Raw genomic sequence first — 19,914 nt, 5'->3', positions numbered from 1 at the left:
GCTTGAGACCAGCCTCTCTGCCACCATAATCGTACAGGAAGAGGCGTGGGCAGCCAAGCCCTCCTCTGCCTGGGAAGCACTCCCACTCCCAATTTCCAGGCCTTTCCAGGAGCTGGGAGGAAGACAAACCACTCAGAAGCAGAGGGTTAGAAAGCAGCGATGCCTGCTTCGTTTCTCTCTGACACTTGGTGTCTTCTCCTGGGATCTAGTCGGGATTCAGTTCCTGGGAACCTGGCAAGAATTCGGCTCTCTGCTCACAATGGGAAGCATTTCGCATTTCTCCTGGAGTCCCGTGTGGGACTTCAGACCGACTTGGGTGCAGGCCCTCCTGTGCTGCGTCCTGGGACCACAGTCACTGCCAGGGCGGAGCCACCGCAACACCTATGGGTGCCGAACAGAAATAACAATACCAAGAAGGCTGCTCCTTCAGAGAACCAGCCCAGCCTCCATGTCCCTGACATGGGGGGCTGTTGGGGCCCTTTTGGCTGGAGAACACTGGGAAAGGTGGGCTCCCCTACCCAGCAGATAAAGGAAGGCAGCTGGGGGCTCTCACTTGCATGATCTCTGCCCGATCGTTATGGGGATTCTGCTCCCCACTTCTGTTGCTGCTCTTTTTACCCCACGGGGAAGTGCTTGTGGGCGGAAGGCAAGGTTGGCTGGGAAGGGCAAAGCCCCACAGGACACTCAGCCTAGGCAGGCTCCGGGGCCTGTCCCCCGCCTGCTGTCTGACCTGGCATAGGAGCTGACAGGTCTGGGTTCACGTCCCCAGCCCCACCGCTCACTAGCTTTGTGACTTTGAGCAAGTTATTTAAACTTTCTGTTTCTCAGTTGCCTCATCTATAAATAGAAAAGAATAATAATAGTACTTCTCTCAATGAATTGTGAAGAGTACATAAATCAATGCTTAGGATGTAGGAAACTCTGGCCGGGCATCCTGCATTTTTATTTGCTAAATCTGGCAACTCTAATGTGAAGTCCCAAAAGTAAGAGGTCTCATGCAACCCTGAATAAGGAGCTGTTGAAGGGTCACGACTGGGCTTTTCCTCATACTGGAGATCTGGAGGTGCTGTAGGACCAGGCGCCATAACATTTTTCGTGCTTTTGAACCTGAAGTTCCCATCAGACTCCTAATGACTGGAACAGCAGCTGACTTCTGCATATGGAGCGCTAACTGGGTCTCAGGTGTGTTTGGTAAAGGTCAGACCCAGGCGAGGCCCAGGAGTTCCCTTCCCCCTGCCCCCTCCGCTGTCCACCTTTGGAATAGGGGGTGGGGGCTGTTCAGACCCAAAGCCCCTGGAAACGTTGGAGGGAGATGGTTGAGAGGGCTCCTGCCACCACTTCTAACCCAGGTGAGACAACAGCACTTGTTTGGTTGGAGAGGCTTGTGAAGAAGAAGTTTCCTTTGGAATTAAGTGCCTTGTAAGTTTGCTGAAGGAAACGTCACTCAGACTGAAATAAAGTGTTGGAAAGTTCTGTGTGGGGCCGGCTGTCTCTGTGGCTTGGCAGCCAGACAGAGTCCCTGGAGAAAGGACTCTAGGACTATGTCCTGAATGATCTGGGCACTAAAGGTTTGGGATGGGCGATCTCCATACCTGGGGTGCCCAGCCCCACTGGGGATGCGTTCTCCCCTTTCATGGATTGTGTGACTGGGGGAAGAAAGAATTGCTGGAGCAGCCCCAGGAGACACAGGCTCTTGCAGACACTGAGACTTCAGGATAATAATAGCTGGCATCAGTTCCTGGCTCCTGCCTGTGTTTTTCCATAGAGCAAGCTCTGAATCGTGGGTCAAGCCAGAACCTGTGGTGAGGTTTGGGGCCCCCACCTGCCCTGAGCTGGCTGAAAGTTTCAGACGCAGTGTCCCCAGAGAGGCTAGGGGCACCCTGCTGCATTCAAGACAAATGTGCATTTTACAGGTTCCTGTGATTAGCCTGGTTTTAATCAAAAAAAGACTGAGGAACCTTAAAACCTGACTCCACCTATGAATGAAGGGAAACTTCCTGCTGCTCTGCCTGAGCATCTCTCTTAACTTTGCACCAGGGCCCAACCTTGGGGACCTTCCCGTCCCACAGAGGCAGAGTTGATAGCCATCCCCAGAAGCCTCCTATCTCACACTACCCCCTCCTGCCCCTTGCCTGGGTCCCCAGCTGCCTGCTCCCAGGGTCGCCCTTGTCTCCCTCCATAGAGTGCTGGGCACGTTGGGCAAGTGTCGGCCCTGCCATTCCTTACCCATGACCTTGGTAAGTGACTTCATCTCACTGCCTCAGTTTCCTTGTTGATAAAATGGGGCTTCTCTTGTTTATCTTGGAAGACAGACACCAAGGTGCTTAGAGGCAATCGAATTGTGTTTATATTTCTTTGCCTTTGCACGACAGCTTGCCCTCCGTGGTCAGATGGCCAGTCCTGGGCCCCCTCGTAGTTCCGTATGACTGTCCTCCTTCCTTTTGTCTTCCCCACATAGCAGAGTGTTTCGGGGTGAAGCAGGTGCTTGTCTTGTGGTGATGGATCGAGAACCCTGGCTAGACCGGACATTCTGGGTATTCATTAATAGGACAAGATCCACTGGCCCAAACGTAAGCTCAGAAGGTTGCTCAAGCCTTCCCAGGGACACCTGTTGAGCTCCTGCCTTGAGTTAAGCAGTGCAGGTAGATGTGCGCCCTGGGGGTTAAGTCCTGGGAGCTAGGCACTGTTCCAAGCAATGCACATTCTATCTCTTTAAATCTGTGCAACAACTTTATGACATTCCTCATTTTACAGATAAGGAAATGGAGGCACAGAGAGGCTCAGTAATTTGTCCAAGATCACCCAGCTTGTAAATGAACCAGTGTTCAAACCCGGCATGGGCCCCAAAGCCCTAGTCTCGCCCTCATGCCACCCCAGGTACACTGGGTACCACGCAGCCTTGATGGGGTGGAAGAAATAGGCGTGACCCAGCAGCGTAGTGAGTGCAGAAATAGGACTGGAGAGGGAGTGTAAGAGGTGACCACACTTCCACAAAGTGACCTGCTCTCCTGATGTGCCCAGGGCTTACTTGGTGTTGGGGCTGCAAGGCCTGCACCCCAGGAAGCCCCTCAGTCCTGAGCAGATTAGGGTGATTGGTCCCCACAGTCTGCTCTTTTCTGTGGGACCATCTCTGCTCAGGAGGGTTGAGAGGTCAGAAAATAGCCCTGTGTCTAGGAGGGATGTTTATCTCACAGCCTGTGTCATCTACTCATCCTGCGGGCACTTAGCGCCTGACACCACCACCCCACCTGGGGCCAGATGTGACCATCCACCCAAACCTCGAATCATCGGAGCATGGGCTTCACATACCAGAGCCTACAATTTTCTGGTTGGCGAGGGGCTCAGCCAGGAAACCCTGTTCTAGTTTCTGGGTTCAGCATCCTTCAGAATGTGCCAGTGCCTTGTCACAGGCCTCCTCTCTGTCACCTCTGCCGTGGTGATGCTGAGCTGAGAGGCAGAGGCTGGATGTGTAGGGAGACGGGCTAGGCGCTATTGGTGGGGCTGGTATTACAGCCCTTGGGCTGTTGTAACAAAGTACCACAAACTGGGTAACTCAACAGAAATGTATGTCTCCCAGCTCTGGAGGCTAGAAGCCCAAAATCAACGTGTTGGCAGAGTCGGTTCCCCGAGGGCTGTGAGGGAAGGAAGTGTGGCCTCCTCAGCTTGTCGATGGCCGTCTTCTCTCCGTGTCTTCACATCATCTTCCTTCCATGTGTGTCTGTCTCTGTGTTCAAATTTCCCCATTTTATAAGGACACCAGGCATATGGGATGAGGGCCCACCCTAATGACCTCATCTTAAGTAATTACGTCTGTAATGACCCTACCTCCCAATAAGGTCACATTGTGAGGTGCCAGGGATTAGGACTTCATCATAGGACTTTGGGGGTGACACAATACAACCCATGACTGGCATTTGGAGGCAACAGGGTACAATGTAAGGAATGAGCCTCTGCTTGGGGGTCTGACAGATTTGGGTTTCGATCTTAGTTTTTTAAACTCCATCGATGACCTTGGGCTCTGAGCCTCAGTTTCCTTATCTACAAAATGGAGATTGGTCAACAGTTCATCTTTTGGTTTATTCATTCTTTCTTGATTCTTTTAGTGAATGGCAACTATGTGCTAAGCACATGCATGCTAGGGGATATGCAGTCAGCAGCTGACCTCACAGGGTGGCTGTGAGGCTGAGTGATCTGACTAAGCCTGAGCAGGTGCAGACATAGTAGGTGTTCTCAGCCTTCGCTGCTGCCCACCCCTCCTCAGCCTCAGCATGCAGAGCTCTGAGGACCAGTGAGTTAGGTTGATGGTGGTCCCCTGGGCCTCTGTTTTATGTGCCCTGGCTCCTCCCCTTGAATGGTTCTTTCCTGAGCCTTGGACTCGGGAGGAGCAGTAGATGGCCCACCCAGGTGGCCTCCTCCTTTGGCCTTTGGTCCTCGAGAACAAACATGTCTGGGATTCCTGAGGAGTGTGGGCAAAGTGCCCCTGGCCAATGTGAGAAGGAAAGCGCACCAGCCTAAGAGCCACAGAGAAGCCGTCCCCTACTCACGCCACTCGTAAACATGAGGACAGCCTCACAGGGGTCATGTCCTGTTTCCTCCCCTTTCCATTCCTGCCTCCTCGGAGCCGCTCTCCTCTGATAAACTCTGAATGGAAAAAATCAAAGACACAGAACAGCTCCTTTGCCATTTTCCACTATTTCATGATAGTGTCAAAGCACCAGGGCCATTTTCAGGCCCAGCATCCTGCCAAATCTATGGCATGTTCTCCGCCAGCTCCACCTCTCCTCTGGCATCTGAACAGAGTGCCGTGGGGCCTCTGGCCAGAGCTTTCTAAATATAGCTCCCTCCTCGGGACAACAAAGACAGGATCCTCTGAATGGCTTCAGTCCAGATGGCCAGCCTTTAGACTGTCAGATTACCCACCAGGATGGGAGGGAGGAGCCAGGACAGACAGGGAGTGGCAGAAGGGAAGGGGACTAGAGAAGAGCCGCTGAAGCCGGATCATAAGTGAAACTGAGACCTAGATGTCCGAGGACTGTGGCCTTGGCCCTGAGTTCCTGCATTCTATCTCTGGGGATGCGTGTGTGGGGCCCAAGACCCTGTCCCAGGCAGGCCCTGTCCCCTGAGGGACAGGAGACTGGATAGTGTTGAAGGGAGAGAAAAGTGATCTCCCAGCGGGAGATAGAAAGAGCCTCTCTTGGGTCAGATCGACAGGCTGGGACTCTCAAACCCTCTTCTAAGCCGGGTCACTTTGGGCATATCCTTCACCTTAAATCTCAGCTTCCACATCTGCAAAGGGTAGATGGTAAGGCCCGCGCTGAGAGGATTAAGGAGAACTTGTGACAAGTGGCAGACACTGATGGCCCTGCCATGCCAGGACTCTGTGTCAGGATGCCATGGATTGCTGTTCTAAGCTCCGAAGGGTGAGCACTCAGCATGGCACTCTGAAAGGTGGGCACAGTTGCTCTGTGGCACTCAGGCGACCCTACGTTCTGCACTAGTGAGTGTCTTTAATTTTGCCTCAGTGTAGCATGGAGTCCCTCTTCCAGCCCTAATAAACGAAGAGGTACCCCAAATCCAGAACCTCCACAGCCGCTGAGATGGGAAACAGCCCAACCTTTTCCCCTCATAGGCCTCTTACTTCAGAGCTCACCTGCTCAGACATCCTGCACCCAGTTGGGTACTGAGGCACTTTTAAAACATCGGCCCACATATGAATATAACCTCTGAGCCCAGGTAAGAGAAACTGGAATTATTGAAAAGAATACAATTCCGGATTTCTCAGCTCTGGGCCCGGCCCTGCTTGAGCACCCATCCATATCCTCTCCTCCCACCCATTCAGTTTATTTAAGGTGGGAAACCCGACCTGTTGCCCAGGTCTCTGACACCAGGAAAGGTGGGCCCTGCCCCGTATCCGTAAGGGGTCTTCAGGAAAGACCCCAAACTAACAACATTAGCGTATGGTCTTCATACAATGAGAGGCCACACTGCCCCAAGAACTTTACTTCAGTGGACATACAGGCTGCTGCCCACCTATTAGTGACACTCTCTGGATACAGATAAGTGAAGACTAGATGTGAGGTCTCTAAGTGTTGACAGGGACAGAGATGGACAATTGCTGGTGGAAACGTCAGCCCCGGTTGTTTGTACCTGCCATTCTGCTGACAAGCTGGTCTCCTGGCAGGCGTGCACCCCAGGGGCATCAGGCATTGGATGGGTGCAGGAGCAGATACATGGCTGCTGTTGCTATGGCCACCATTCATAGAGCAAACGCCACACAGCAGCCCTGTGAAATAGGTCACACTGCTATTAAGTGGCAAAAACAAATTGCCTCTAGGGTTTCTTCATGCTTCGGGTTTCTAAGGTTTCCAGTATGATCACAATTCTTAAAGAGTTTTTCTAAGCACTTCTGGGAATGCTTGTCCACAACAAACAAGCTGACAGACTGTTAGAAGGAAAGCACCGTGTTCTCTCCAGGGGAACTCACCCTGAAGTGCCCAGGCCTCTTGTGGGTAGCAAAAAACATGTCAGCAAAGGAAACCGGTAGCTTTAGAGTATTTCTATTTTTCAAAAGTCTTTGGCAAGGGGCCATGCCAAAAAATTTTCCATACTTTGAAAAAAATTTAATTGCTTCACTGTGGCTTTGCAGGGAATGCTTTGTCATATGTAGAAGCCAATTTAGTGAAAGAAAAATACTTCTAAGGATGAATGTGTACTTTTCTTGATGGAAAATTGTAAACAGCTGGGTCTCACATGGATTGGTGCTAGAAGGGTCTTAGCTCATATTTTTTAAATTAAAGATCAGGAAGAAGAAGCATAGAGTCAAAATTCCAAGTTGATAGGATTCTTGGAAAATGAGAAGCCAAATTAATGGAATATATATGTTTTTTGCTTTGGTTCCCAAATCATTGCTAATGAGCAGAATTTTGCTAGCCTGTTCAGTAATGTATTAAGTGGTTTTATCCATTTGACACGTATCTGTCGTATGCCCCTATGTGCCAGGCGCTGTGCTAGTCACAGGCACATAACAAACATACAATGTTATTTTGCTTCATGAAAGTGGGATTTCATGGTTCTTCCACTTGCTTTACTTACTGATGTAAACATCACAACACAAAGAACTACCTCCTCATTTTTAATGTCTGCCTAGTGGCATTTCCCTGTCAAATGACTATACAGAAATTTAATCAGTTCCCTCTTGTTGGCTATTTCCATTATTTCTGGATTAGAAACAATATCACAAGGTAGCCTTAAACATCCCTGCATTCAGATATTTGTACATATAAATAAGAGTTTCTGAGGATAGTCACCTGGAAAGGAAATTACTGGGTCGAAGGATATATGCATTTAACATTTTGGTAGTGCTGATGAACTGCTGTAAAAAACATCTAGTTCAGTTTTAATTACTTCCAGAGTGTCTGGCAATACATGCTTTCTCAAATCCCTACCGACACTGAATATTACATGAGTTTCCTACTACTGCTGTAACAGCTGACCATGCATGTAGTGGTTTTAAAACAGCTCGAATTGATTTTCTTATGGTTCTGTAAGTCAGGAGTCCAGCAGGAGTCTCACTGGACTGAAATCAAAGTGTAGGCAGGGCCACACTCCTTCCGAAGGCTCTAGGGGAGAGTTCTGTTCCTTGGCCCATGGCCCCCGCCCATCTTCAAAGCCAGTGAAGACTGCATGACCGGTGGAGTCCTTCCCACATGGAATCTCTGACATGGAGTCTTCTTTTGCCCCCTTTTCCATTTTCAAAGCCCCTTACGACTACACCGGGCACACCTGGATAATCCGGGCTTCTCTCTTTATCATGCAGTCAGTTCCTTAACAACCTTAATTACACCCGTGACTTCAGTGTCCTCTCGCCACATAACATCACATGAACACAGGTTCCAGGGAGCGGAATATGAATATTTTTTGGAGGGGGGCAGTATTCTGCCTACCATAGATATTGTCGACCTTTTTCATTGTTTTCACTGTAAATGAAGACATGGTATCTTGTTCTTTTAAGTTGCATTTTCTTGATTGTTGGTGAGGTTGAACCTTTTTCTGTGTAGAGAAGCAAAACAATTTCTGTTACTTTAAGTTGTCTGTTCATACCCTTTGTCTCCTTTTCTACTAGATTGCTTTTTTTTTTTTTTTAATTTAATTATAAATACCTTGAGGGCGAGGACCTTCCCATATTCACATTTACAACCCAGTACTCCAAAATGTGGCGGATTCAGAGAAGAGACTCAATGCCTGTGGACTCTCCTTACCTCCCACTCTATTCTCTTGCTATTCTGCTTAGGAAGAAGTGTCAAGATGTTTCCAGCTGAACAGTCAGAGAGTTGAGTCTGTGTCTGGAAGGGTGTGGTGGCTGAAACAAGGAGAATCTTGTGGCTTACTTAAAGCCCAGTAGACTTCTCAGACCATATGGGCTCTGCGGTCAGACTAACTGAACACTCAGCCCCCCGCTCGGCCCTCGACTTGGCAGCCCTTCTGCCCCGCTCCGAGCCTCAGTTTTCTCACTTGTAAAAACAACAGCGATGGCATGCTGACATTTTAGGGTCACTGGGATGAGAACAGGGACAAGCAGCAACTCTTTTTGATAGGGAGAACCCTGCTTGCCACGGTGATCAGTGGGCAGAGCCATGGGAGGGGGCTCCTGGGCTGACATGAGTCAGACTCTGGGGAGACACAGAGAAGAGCGATTTTAGGTCTTTTTGCAGGGTGTCAGGCAATGTGCTTTATCCTGACATTTTAAAAGAAGTTACAGTAAAGATTTAACTTGCTTTTCAATTTTTCTGAGTGTTAGCCTTTGTCCCTTCTGTAGCCCCTGGTGGCCACAGGGCCTGGCAAAAGGGCGGTGACTTGTACCGTCTCCAAGTTGGTGTCTTCCCCATTATTCTTCAGAGGGAGCTGTGGGAAGATGGTGTCCAGTGGGTCTAATGATTTTCCTGGCCGGGAAACCCTTGCTTGGTGAGCAGAGCGGGTCTCATTCACTGAGGACTCACAGGCTGGGAGTTGTTACCAGGGCTGGGGCTGCAACAGTGCTGTGCGGAAGCCTAGCCTACTGCCAACCTGGACCAAATGCCTATTCTCTCAGGCCTGTGGTGTTGGCTATGGGACACTCAGACCTGGAGCAGGGACACTAGCCACTTCCCAATGACAGAGCTCCATTCCCTCGGCTGCCCGGCCAGGGCCTCCCTGGTGACCCCCAGGCCTACCCACACACTCTTATCCCCAGGGTTCCCAGAGGCCTGTTGGGGAGTCTGCTTGTCCATACCCATTAGCACTGCTGCCTCAGTTCACAGAGCACAGTGGGGACAAGCTAAGGCCATGTAAGCCAGGGCCTGCCCACCCTGGCCTTTGCAGGTCCAGCCCCACCCCCACCCTCAGGATGGAGCATGCCCTGGGCAAAGCAGGGAGGAAAGTCTTTCCTTCTTTCCCCCTAGAACCTTCTGGAAGGTTTGCTAGGGCCCCAGAACACCTGCCTCAGGAGAATGTTTCTCATCCATACATTTCTGACAGCTGCATCTGGAGCCCTGAGCCTCTTCTCCCAAGAGCTAGTGGTGGAAAGAGTTCTCCTACCCCAAATTAGCAATACTATCTTGGGAGGCCCTTGGCTTCTCTGAGCCTTCATTTTCCAGGGGGCAGCATGGAAATCGTAGTCCCTGCTGCTGCCTGCTGGAGGGCTCACACGTGGACCCCAGCCTGCGCTGGCCCTGGGGCGCGGTCCTCAGTGGTGGTTCGTGTCATGGCCGCCCACTTCTCCGGCCCTTCTTTCCCTCTGCAGCTGCAGGTTCTTAGGCCTGAGCTGACATAGCCCTGCTCCTATCAGTGACTGGTGACTACGGCAAGGGGCACAGTGGGTACTCCTGTGGCCTCTCTCTCTGGGCCTCGGACCTCTCTGGTGGGCAGATTTTCTTCCTTACTTCTCTCCCCGTTTCTTGAGCCAAGAGGGCTGGATGCCAGCCATGCCCTCCTCCCACCTGGAAGCTGGCAGCTGTCTTTGTCAGCCCCAGATTCCAGACCCAGGACCCTGAGGTGGGCTCCCTGTGGCCACCCTTTTCCTTCTCAGTCAGCAGGGCTTAGGCTCCAGCCCCTCCTGTGCAGCCACCGGGGCCTGGAACTCATCAGCCCCTGTGGCCACCCTTTTCCTTCTCAGTCAGCAGGGCCTGCTTGGCTTAGGCTCCAGCCCCTCCTGTGCAGCCACCGGAGCCTGGAACTCATCAGCTCTTTTATTAAACCCATCTGCTCTGCGCTGAAGTGCGGCCTGGCCCTGTGCTCTCCACCCTGGGTGTGTGAAGGGAGGATGTACAAAGAGGCGGTTGTGTGAACTAGGCGTGGCATCCTACGCCTAGGGCAGAAGCTGGGGTGTGCTGTGTGGGTGAGGGCCCTGCTGGACTGGGTGGAGGTTGGGGGCTGGATACCAAGGAGCCAGCTGGGCAGGGCTTAGGGTTGAGGGGCATTGAGGTGCGTCTGGAGACTGATCCCGCGCCCTGAGCCTGTGAGGCCAAGACTGGGGGATATGGAGGGCTTTGCACTTCCTGGACACAGTGGGCTTGCTGACCTGCCTTTCCTGACATAGCTGCTCCCCGCCCACCCAGGAGTGCATCATTGACGAAGACTGCGGACCCCGCAGGTACTGCCAGTTTGCCAGCTTCCAGTACACCTGCCAGCCGTGCCGGGACCAGCAGACAGTGAGTGTGCCCTGAGGCCTCTGGGGCTGCATCACCAGTGCCATGGGGCCCAGAAAAGGGCCCTGGGGGAGAGGGCCAGTGGCTCCAGCATTCCCAGCGGGGCTTCTTAGAAGCATCCTGTGGGGCGCCACCATGTCCACCCTCTTCATGATGCCCAGTGACCAGGAAGTCATCCGCAGACCTGCTGCCACCCCCACCTGCCCGTGACCTCTGGTCCCATCGCCTGCCTCATGGATGATGGGGAGGGGGAGAGAGAACAGAGTAGGAGGCCCCAGAGCAGACCCATCCCCGTAGACACAGCCAGCAATACCTCTGCAGCCCCTAGGGTAGGGAAAAGGCAGCTCTCGCCTTCCTGGCCTGCGGCCCATCCCCCAGATAGTCTTCCCAATCTGCCAGGGCAGAAGGAGGGCCAGGAAGACGCCAGAATACTTCCCTGATGGAGATTTTTCACAGAAGCACAAACTAGGGGAGCAAAACTCCCTCCACCCAACAGATGTTTGGACAAAGCCACATGGGATCATAGACTTTTCTTGGCCTTTTTCATTATTAAGACAATAACACAGCACAATAACAAGTCTGGAAGACAGAGGGCTCCTTCCTACCCGGTCTGGCCCATCTGCGGTCAGGCAGCCGCAGTTGTCCCTCCTCACTTCTCCCGCTGAGTGCCATTACCGAGCACAGCCATGGCAAATTCACTGTGCTAATTGTCATTCCCCGTTTGCGACTCCAGGCCTATGGCACCCACATGCCCTCCCATCCACGTGGCTGTCCCGGGCTTGGGCCTTCATATAATCAGTTTATAAGAATTGCACTGCTGCCTGCATCTGTGGGTCATACGCCGCCTTCCTTTCTGACCTAGGGACCTAATAAAAAGCAGGCAGGACACAAGTCTGCGAGTCCATCTGCAAAGACACACTACTATCCTTTAAAGGCAAAAATTCAAGCTGTGTAGGAAGCCTCAGATACATGTGTCCCCCTCCCAGAGGCAATTTTTCCAGAGTTCTGACCCCTCACGAGTCTCACCGCCCTGCTTCCACCTCTGCCCCCTTGACTTCTACGAAAGCCCCACTCACCCAGGACCTGTTTCCTCCTCTGTAAAGTGGGAGGATGTGGGTTAGCCCACCTGTGGCATCTTCAGGCGTTCCGGGCTGGGGGCGGTGACAGGCTGGGCTCTCCCAGGTCTGAGCTGGCAGGCTGTCGCATTTCCCCACCTCCCTGCAGCTCTGCACCCGGGACAGTGAGTGCTGTGGAGATCAGCTGTGCGTCTGGGGTCACTGCGCTAAAACGGCCACCAAAGGCAGCAATGGGACCATCTGTGACAACCAGAGGGACTGCCAGCCTGGGCTGTGCTGCGCCTTCCAGAGAGGTGGGTGGCTTCCCTCTGGGTGCAGGGCAAGCTCTACCCCAGGCTTCACCAGACCCCCCGGGCCGGCTCCCATACGCTTGGTGTGTGTCCCAGCCCCACAGCCTCTGCCCGCACCTGGGGTGGAAGACCATCTCCTTTTTCCCCCTGTGGAAGAAGGACTTGCGGTGGGTCCCGTTCTGCCACTTCACTTAGACTCCCCGGTCCACCTTCCAAGGCCTCGGCCAGCTCCTGCCGACCCGACTTTTTCTCTCCAGTACTCCTCGGCCCGTTTGGGAATCTCACTGCCCCAACCTTTCCCCCTGAGTCCAACCCCAGGCCTTTGTTGGTACTGTGCTCCAGCTTCGAACACCTTCCTTCCAGTCTTAATTCCCCCAGAACTTTTGCCTCAAAACCCAGCACAAGCCCACCTCTTCCAGACAGTCCTCCGGAACTGCTCCAGCCCTTCCCACTCATGCTGAGCCCATGCTGCCATTCTTGTTTCCGCTCATTCTACCTCTTCAATCCTGACCTCCACCTTGGGCTTGAGGGTGGAAGGTGGGAAGCTGCATCCCATTTCTCTGCTCCCTGCCCTGGTGCCTGCCCCTTGTGCTAGGGCAAAGGGTGACTGACTCTTAGCTGGTTCTAGGTCTGTTGTTCCCTGTGTGCACACCACTGCCCGTGGAGGGTGAGCTCTGCCATGACCCTGCCAGCCGGCTTCTGGACCTCATCACCTGGGAACTGGAGCCTGATGGAGCTTTGGACCGATGCCCATGTGCCAGTGGCCTCCTCTGCCAGCCTCACAGGTGAGGTCCCACCCGTCCTCCTTGTCAGAGGCCAAGAGTGGATGAGATGCCACCCAGTGGGACTCAGGGACAGGAGCAGGGGGGAGATGTGGGTTCAGTTCAGAGATGTCCTTGGGTCTTCCAGATGGAGGGGGCCAGTAGCAGTCAGACCTATAGGATTAAGGCTCAGGTGAAGGTGTGGCCGGGGGTACAGAGTCAGGCTCATCTATATGGTGGTTGAAGACTTGTGAGTGGGTGACCTGGGGAGAGGGTGTGGAGAGAGAAGAGCTGAGGACTGAGGTGAGAGCCCAGGCCCATGACAAGAAGGACACGCTGAGAAGGAGCTGGCAGAGGTGGCTGAGAAGGCGCAGTCAGAGAAGCAGGAGGGAAAGCAGGAGAGTGGCTCCCAAGCTGGAGGGCACCACCAGCAGTTAGAGGCTCCTGAGAGACCGCGAAGCGTCGGGGCTACGCCGTGGCCATTTCTCAGCGCACGTGCTGCTGGACCTCTCAGCAGCCACTACTGACCGTTTTCTCTCAGCAGAATCCAGGTGGCTGAATAGACAGAATTCCCCCTCCCTGCCCACAGGCCCAGGGCTCCCCACAGACACAGCAGATGAGGCAGTTAGGCCGTATCTCAGCGTCAGGGGAAGCTCCCGCCTGGAGGCCTAGATAGACAGGGGTTGCGAGGGGCACCTCGCTGCTGTAAGTTCTCAGACGCCCTGTCCTCTGAGCCTGCCCTTGAGTGTCAGTCACAGGAAGGCAGTTCTGCAGCGAGAGGAGGGGGGAGCTGCCCCTTGGGTTCATTCTCCAAAAGTGACTCTCCCTTAGGAATATTTTTTAAGTAAGGTGTTGACACAAAGTTAAGACTCTGATGAAGACGTGTTGGAGGGGGTGTTGTGGAGGTGAGACCAGCAGACCCGCCGACAGTGGCAAAGGGCGACGACACCTTTGTCTCAGGCCTGGGCCCCACGCCCAGGCTGTCCCATGTTGAGAGCCTAGCTTTGCCCCCATGGGGAGACATGGCCTTTGGCTGAGCCACAGCGCCCTTCTCTTCCCAGCCACAGCCTCGTGTATGTGTGCAAGCCAACATTCGTCGGGAGCCGCGACGACGGTGGGGAGAGCCTGGTGCCCAGAGAGGCCCCCGACGAGTACAGAGATGGCAGCTTCATTGAAGAGGTGCGCCAGGAGCTGGAGAACCTGGAGAGGAGCCTGTCAGTGGAAATGGCTCTCAGGGAGCCCGATGCCGCCTCTGAGCTGCTGGAGGGAGAGGAGATTTAGACCCAGGCCTGTTATGCGGGTAGACGTGCAATAGAAGTAGCTAATTTATTTCCCCGGCTGTGTCCTCTAGGTGTCGGCTCACCAGACTTTTTACACGGTCTCTTTCCAGAACATTTTTCCTCTGGCTTGAAACAAAATGAGGTGCTGCACACTTGTCCAGCTCCCCCAGACTGTACAGCGTGCATCACAGTTCTGGTGCCTGGGAAAAGGTGGGGTGTCAGGGTGAAGGCAGAACGGGGCTGCTAAACTGGTCCACATTACTGGCCGCTTTGCCTCTGATGGTTGACAGATGGCACATTTCATTTTGTTCTATGTCGCCTTGAAAATTATTGGAGGGGAGGGGATGAAAAAGGATAGAGAATTTCCTCATGTTGACCCTTATACATGTGGAGAAGGATGCCCTGATTTGCAAGTATAAACCTGGCGAAAATGCAACAAATGATTTTTTCATGCAGTTCTTCACATGGGCATAGGTAAGCTGTGCCTTCACCTACTGCAGGTGAAACATTCCGCTCCCTCCAAGTTACACGCATTCAGCCTTTCAGCAGTGCTACTCAGCCCCTACCTCTGTGCCGGCGAAGCAGTTTCATATCCACAATCAAGTCATGCTCTCACCACACCCTGGTGAAGGGGGCATTCTTCTCTCCATCTGTCGGGATCTCAGAGGCTCAGAGATGTCAAGTTGCTTGCCCAAGTCACACGGCTAGTGAAGACCAGAGCAGGATTTCACTCAAGTGTGACTTTAAGTCCAGTGCTCTCCCCACTACTCCCTACCACCCTTGGTGCCACGAAAACTACCCCCTAGAAAAAGGAAGAATGAGATTTTTCTTTTTTTGAGGCACATCTGAAAATAAGTCCACACATCCCTATAAGAGTAAACTTCTACTCTTAGAAACAGCACCGTTCTCTCCCTGGTGTGGGGGCACCCATCATTCCAGTGGAGACAAGGGGTATTGACACTGCCCCCTACGGCAGTTAGTCACATCAGTAACTTTGAAGGTACATGATTGGAGTATAATATATGCTAATTTGCCAGAAACAGTATTTGAGTAATTTTAGGTCCAGGATTATAAATGAAATTTGCAAAATCACTTACCAGCAACTGTGGACTGTTATCAACCACATGGAGAAAATCAGACCAAGCAAGGCTCTGTGAAATATGGTTGTAATATCCAAACTGAGAGCACTGAACTGTATGCTGTTCCACAAATGATATTTTCAGGTGCCGTGGACTGTTTCCATCATATATTCATCCAGAGTTATTAAATTTTAAAGTTGCACATGATTGTATAAGCATGCTTTCTTTGAGTTTTAAATTATGTATAAACACATATGTTGCATTTAGAAATTAAGCATAAATCACTTAAACTACTCTTTTATAGTTCTCGGACTTCCTTTTTCCTTTTGACTTAGAGTAAATATAAAACCTTTCCAGCCAGAAAAATAAAATAGAAATGACCTGTATTACAAATATAATCTCTTCTATGTAACTAAAATTTCCAGACAACTGAAGCATGCCTCTTTTAGCATCAAAATATTTTAGAAATGTTAACCATTTTTGGACGGGAATTAAGAGTGTCAATGTTTCACTGTCTTCCAAAAGAGTAAATGGAATGTGTATGACCCTTTTCTTGGGAGCCTTCTTTAATCAAACACATGTGTGGGCCATAACACAGTAAGATCTTCAGGGACTAATCATAAACTACTACATATTAAGGTCAGCTGGGTGGAAGCAGTCTACCTATATTAATTCATTTAATCTTCACTGACTCCATGAGCATTTTCATTTAACAGATGAATAAATGGAGGCTCAAAAAGATTAACTGATAGAGCTAGAAGTCAAACAAAAATAGTATGCAGTACAGTATGCCTAGGATGCCTAGGACATATTGATAACTTTAAGATCAAATATAGAGCTCTTCTCTATTCAATGTCAAAAATTGTCAGGACCACTCCAGATTCTAATTACTCAACAGATACTTATTGAAAGCCTGCTCAGAGCCAGGTGCTGTGATATGCTCTGGGGGTGCCAAGTTGATCCAAATAGGGTCCCTGAAGGCATCATGGCCTAATGAGGGAGATACGCTAATCCCAGCGCCCACAAACAAAGCACACAGCCCGATGTTAGAACAGTGTTATGGCAGCCTCAAAGTAGCACTTGGCTTGGGAGGCCTAACGTGGGAACTGACTCTCTAAAATGATAGGAGATGATCAGGAGGCCTAAGGGAATAAGAAAAGGCATTCTGGTCCATGGGCTGAGGGAGAGAGGCAAGAGGAGAGATGGTATATAGGGGAAACTGTAAATCGCATGGCTGGAAAACAAGGTAAATTTGAGTAAATGTTAGGAGAAAAGGCTGAAAATTATTTTAAAAATTTATTGAGCACCTACCGTATGTCAGGCCCTATATCAGGTGACAGGGAGATAATGGGACATCTTATAAAACTAGATCTCTCCTTCACAGACTTCAATATGCAGGTATATTACCTTGTTCCACTTTGTCATTATAGCCACAAAATCTAAGCAAATGAGAGGCTTTGAAAAATACTTGGCTGAAATCCACATTTAGAGTAGCTGACACGTCTCCTCTACTCACGATTCTAAACAGAATGTGGTAAGGGTTAGGTGGAGTTTGGTACCTGATTTTACTTCCTGCCTTTCTTTGGGATCCAGAGTTCCTGTCAAGGAAGACATGAGACGCTGTTGTTTCAGCTACCCAACAGCCCTTCTTTGCCCTTCTCCCCTCCCACCACAAGAGAAGCTGGAAAAGCCAGCCCCCATGTAGCTAGGGATGGCCACATGACCCAGTTCTAGCCCAGGAAATGCAAGGGAAAGACTGCCAAAGAGTTTCTGGGAAGGATTTTTTTCCTGAGTGACAAAAGGAAAGAGGCATACAGGAAGAAGTCCCTCCAACCCTTTCTCTGGTTTTCTGCCTTTTGAGTCCAGGGGTTTAAGATGGGCCATTTGGCACTGTGGCAGCCATATTGTAGTCATGTGACCACGATCAAGTTGGTGTCAGCAAGGCTGCATTCTTCACTGGGAAAGTAACCATTTCTTTGCCCTTTTTTTTTTAGCCTCTAGGGGTCACTCTCATCCTTTGGTTCATGGCCCTCTTTATCTTTAAAGTCAATAATAACAGGCCTTTTTTGTGTACCATCTCTCTGGTTCTCTGCAGCTGGGAGAGGTTTTCCACTTTTAAGGACTCATATGATTAGGTTAGTCCCACCTAGATAATCCAGACTAATCTTCCCATGTTATAGTCCTTAATCACATCTTCCATTATTCTGTTTACTGCAGAAGGATAAGACTCTGAGTCCTTGATGACGCTGAGGAAGAAAGCAATCCTGCTATCAGTCATATCTAGACTCCCGTTCAAATAAACCACCAAGGTTATTATAGACAAAGTTGCTGTTAGTCTTTCCATTATGCGAAGCCCAAAGTATTCCTAACTGATATAGGAGATACTTGCATAATGAACAATAAATAGCCAAAAGGGGAACAAAGTACAGCTTTATGAATCCCCAACTCACCCACTTTCCCACCTCCAATGCATGGCTCTGGAAAAAGCAAGTCTAGAAAATAAAGTGTTTTGGTGTGAGGTGCAGGCTTTGAGTCTATTCCCTGACCTGTACAGATGAGAATGGCTGGTCTGTCCACCCATATGGCCTCAGAATGAACAGTAAAACACAGTGTGATGGGACAAAAGCGGATGCTACTGACTCTTTACGGCTTTCCCTCTTCCTGTTCAGTTCCTTCTCCCTGTCTTTCCCTTCCCTGTCTCACTAGCCTGGTTCTTTGGGCTTTTGACAGACAGTCGGGAGAAACGGATATAGGACAGAAGGGTGAGAGTGGAAGAGAGAAGCAAAGAGCCCTACTGTGGTGTGAGGGAAGAGGGTGAGCTAAGAAAAGTGGCTGGGAAGGATTTTTAGAAGTATTTTATTAAGAAAGATTTTATTAAGTATTCTCGTAGCCTGCGTATCCCTTCCAGACAGTCAAGAAATGCAACTAGGTTACCCTGAGATTAATTTTTGATAGCTAGACTAAGTTTCTAAGTTCAGGAGGCCAGCACCTGTGGAGCTGGTACAGGGCTTGCTGAGAAGTGCCATTTCAGCAGTGGCAGCACAACTGCCCCATATGAAGACTAGAAAGGGGGTTAAAAATCCCTTTTTGGGAGATTACGGGATAATCTCCCAAAAAACAGGATATTCCCTTCCCTGACTCTCATGAAGAAGTTAGACTTATTTCTTTGGCTAAAACTTGTGAGGAGAACTTTCAAAGAACTTCATAAAATCTGTATGGGAGCTATTGACACATCACAGTGGGGTAGCTGTGCAAAAGCTACAGGACTCACTGACTTGGCACCAATCTACCATGAGAGAAGCATCGGGGAGAGATGGCTCTTTGAAGCAGCTACAGACAGGGGCAGAGGCAAAAAAAAAAAAAAAAAAAAAAGATGGATTCCGAAAGCATTCACATCCTGACATAGGGGTATGGAAGAAAGATGAAATAAGGGTCGAAGATCTGATGGGGACCAGTGCAGCATGGGACAAGGTGGTACACATTTCAGAATAATGCCTCTTGCCGGCATGAGGTTGGCAAAAGCGAGTCAGGTTTCTAAAGTAACACAAATGTTGTGGGGAGTTGAGTCCTTGGCTGGTGGGACCTTCAGGGCATCTCTTCATAATGATTATATAGTGACCAGATGAAAGGGGACAGTAACCTCATTGTGACCAACAGGAGGCTGCACATGTAAGAAAATATTTTTTTCCTTTTCCTTACCCCTTCCACTGTCCACAAGCTGCTGCAGGAAGAACAGGTGGGAAGAGTGAGCACCGACCAAACACACACTGCAAGCAGAGAGCAGCACACTGAGCAGAGCACTGTGTGTTGGTGGTGGTGGTCGTGGTATGCGAGCTTTGAAATGAATGACTGAAACTTGACTATCAGATTGTTTTAATAATGCAGTGACTTAAAATTTTTAGGATTGCACTGAGAGACTGGTAAGAGCCCACTTCCAATGAGAAACTGCATTCAAGAGAACAAGGTTGGCACAGTTACTGGAAAAATAGAGCCACTAAGTATTTTGTATCTCAAGTTGATACTTCTTAATGGGTTACTTAAGCATTATAAAAGAGGCTGAAAACTAAGTGTGCCCTCAGTACTGGAGTAAGAGTAAGGGGAAGGTCGGGAGCAAAAAAGCAAGAGTGTGGTCCCCACCTTTCAGGCTAGGCTATAGGGTCCACTAATCCCTGGTGGGGTAAATTCTCAGGCTCTGACCAATCAAAAGACCAGCTTTTGTACTGGTCAGCTGGTGAGGGGGAAAGGGACAGAGGATTCTACCCCAATGCTTTTTAGCCTTCCTAACATGGCCCCTAGTGATTGCTGTATTCTTTTCTAAATGGTCACACTTGCTTTAAGTGCACTCCTGATTTTGTCAGGTGTTCTTGATTGCTTCTGAAAGCTGTTTTGAAAATTAAAACTGTATTTAACCATATGGTCATGTGAAAGACATTGAAGGAATATCTGAGTTCACATAAACTAAGTTTAGGTGGCTACAAGCTTTATTTGGGCCATAAGCTCCTTTACAAACCTGATTTTAAAAAGTTTACTAATTCCTAGAAAACTATACATACACTTCTAGTGACCAAAATATTGGTTTTTCACAAATTACACAGAATTGTTTAGATGGAAGTTTTTATTTAGCAAACAAAAATTTACTAATTCAGACTCTCTTCTCATCTGTGTACTCTAGACTACAATTTACCAAGTCACAAGTGCAAAAGAATTGGTAAAGGTCTTGATGCTGAACAAAAGGACAAAATTCAG

At 50.1% G+C, this 19,914-nt stretch overlaps 1 protein-coding gene across 1 annotated transcript in view; it reads left to right on the top strand.

Moving 5' to 3' along the window:
- Positions 1–15,713, top strand: part of DKK3 (dickkopf WNT signaling pathway inhibitor 3) — a 43,612-nt gene extending 27,899 nt beyond the window's left edge. Inside the window, exons 4-7 of the mRNA XM_015596403.2 lie at positions 10,593–10,685; positions 11,907–12,051; positions 12,677–12,833; positions 13,871–15,713. Of these exons, the coding sequence (XP_015451889.2) occupies positions 10,593–10,685; positions 11,907–12,051; positions 12,677–12,833; positions 13,871–14,090 (615 nt within the window). The 3' untranslated portion in view covers positions 14,091–15,713. The remainder of the gene's footprint in view (positions 1–10,592; positions 10,686–11,906; positions 12,052–12,676; positions 12,834–13,870) is intronic.
- Positions 15,714–19,914: the final 4,201 nt, after the last annotated feature.

The sequence above is a fragment of the Pteropus alecto genome, unplaced genomic scaffold (genome assembly GCF_000325575.1).
Source record: "Pteropus alecto unplaced genomic scaffold, ASM32557v1 scaffold461, whole genome shotgun sequence".
NCBI classification, from domain to species: Eukaryota; Metazoa; Chordata; class Mammalia; order Chiroptera; family Pteropodidae; genus Pteropus; species Pteropus alecto.
This window is presented reverse-complemented; position numbering and strand designations above follow the sequence as displayed.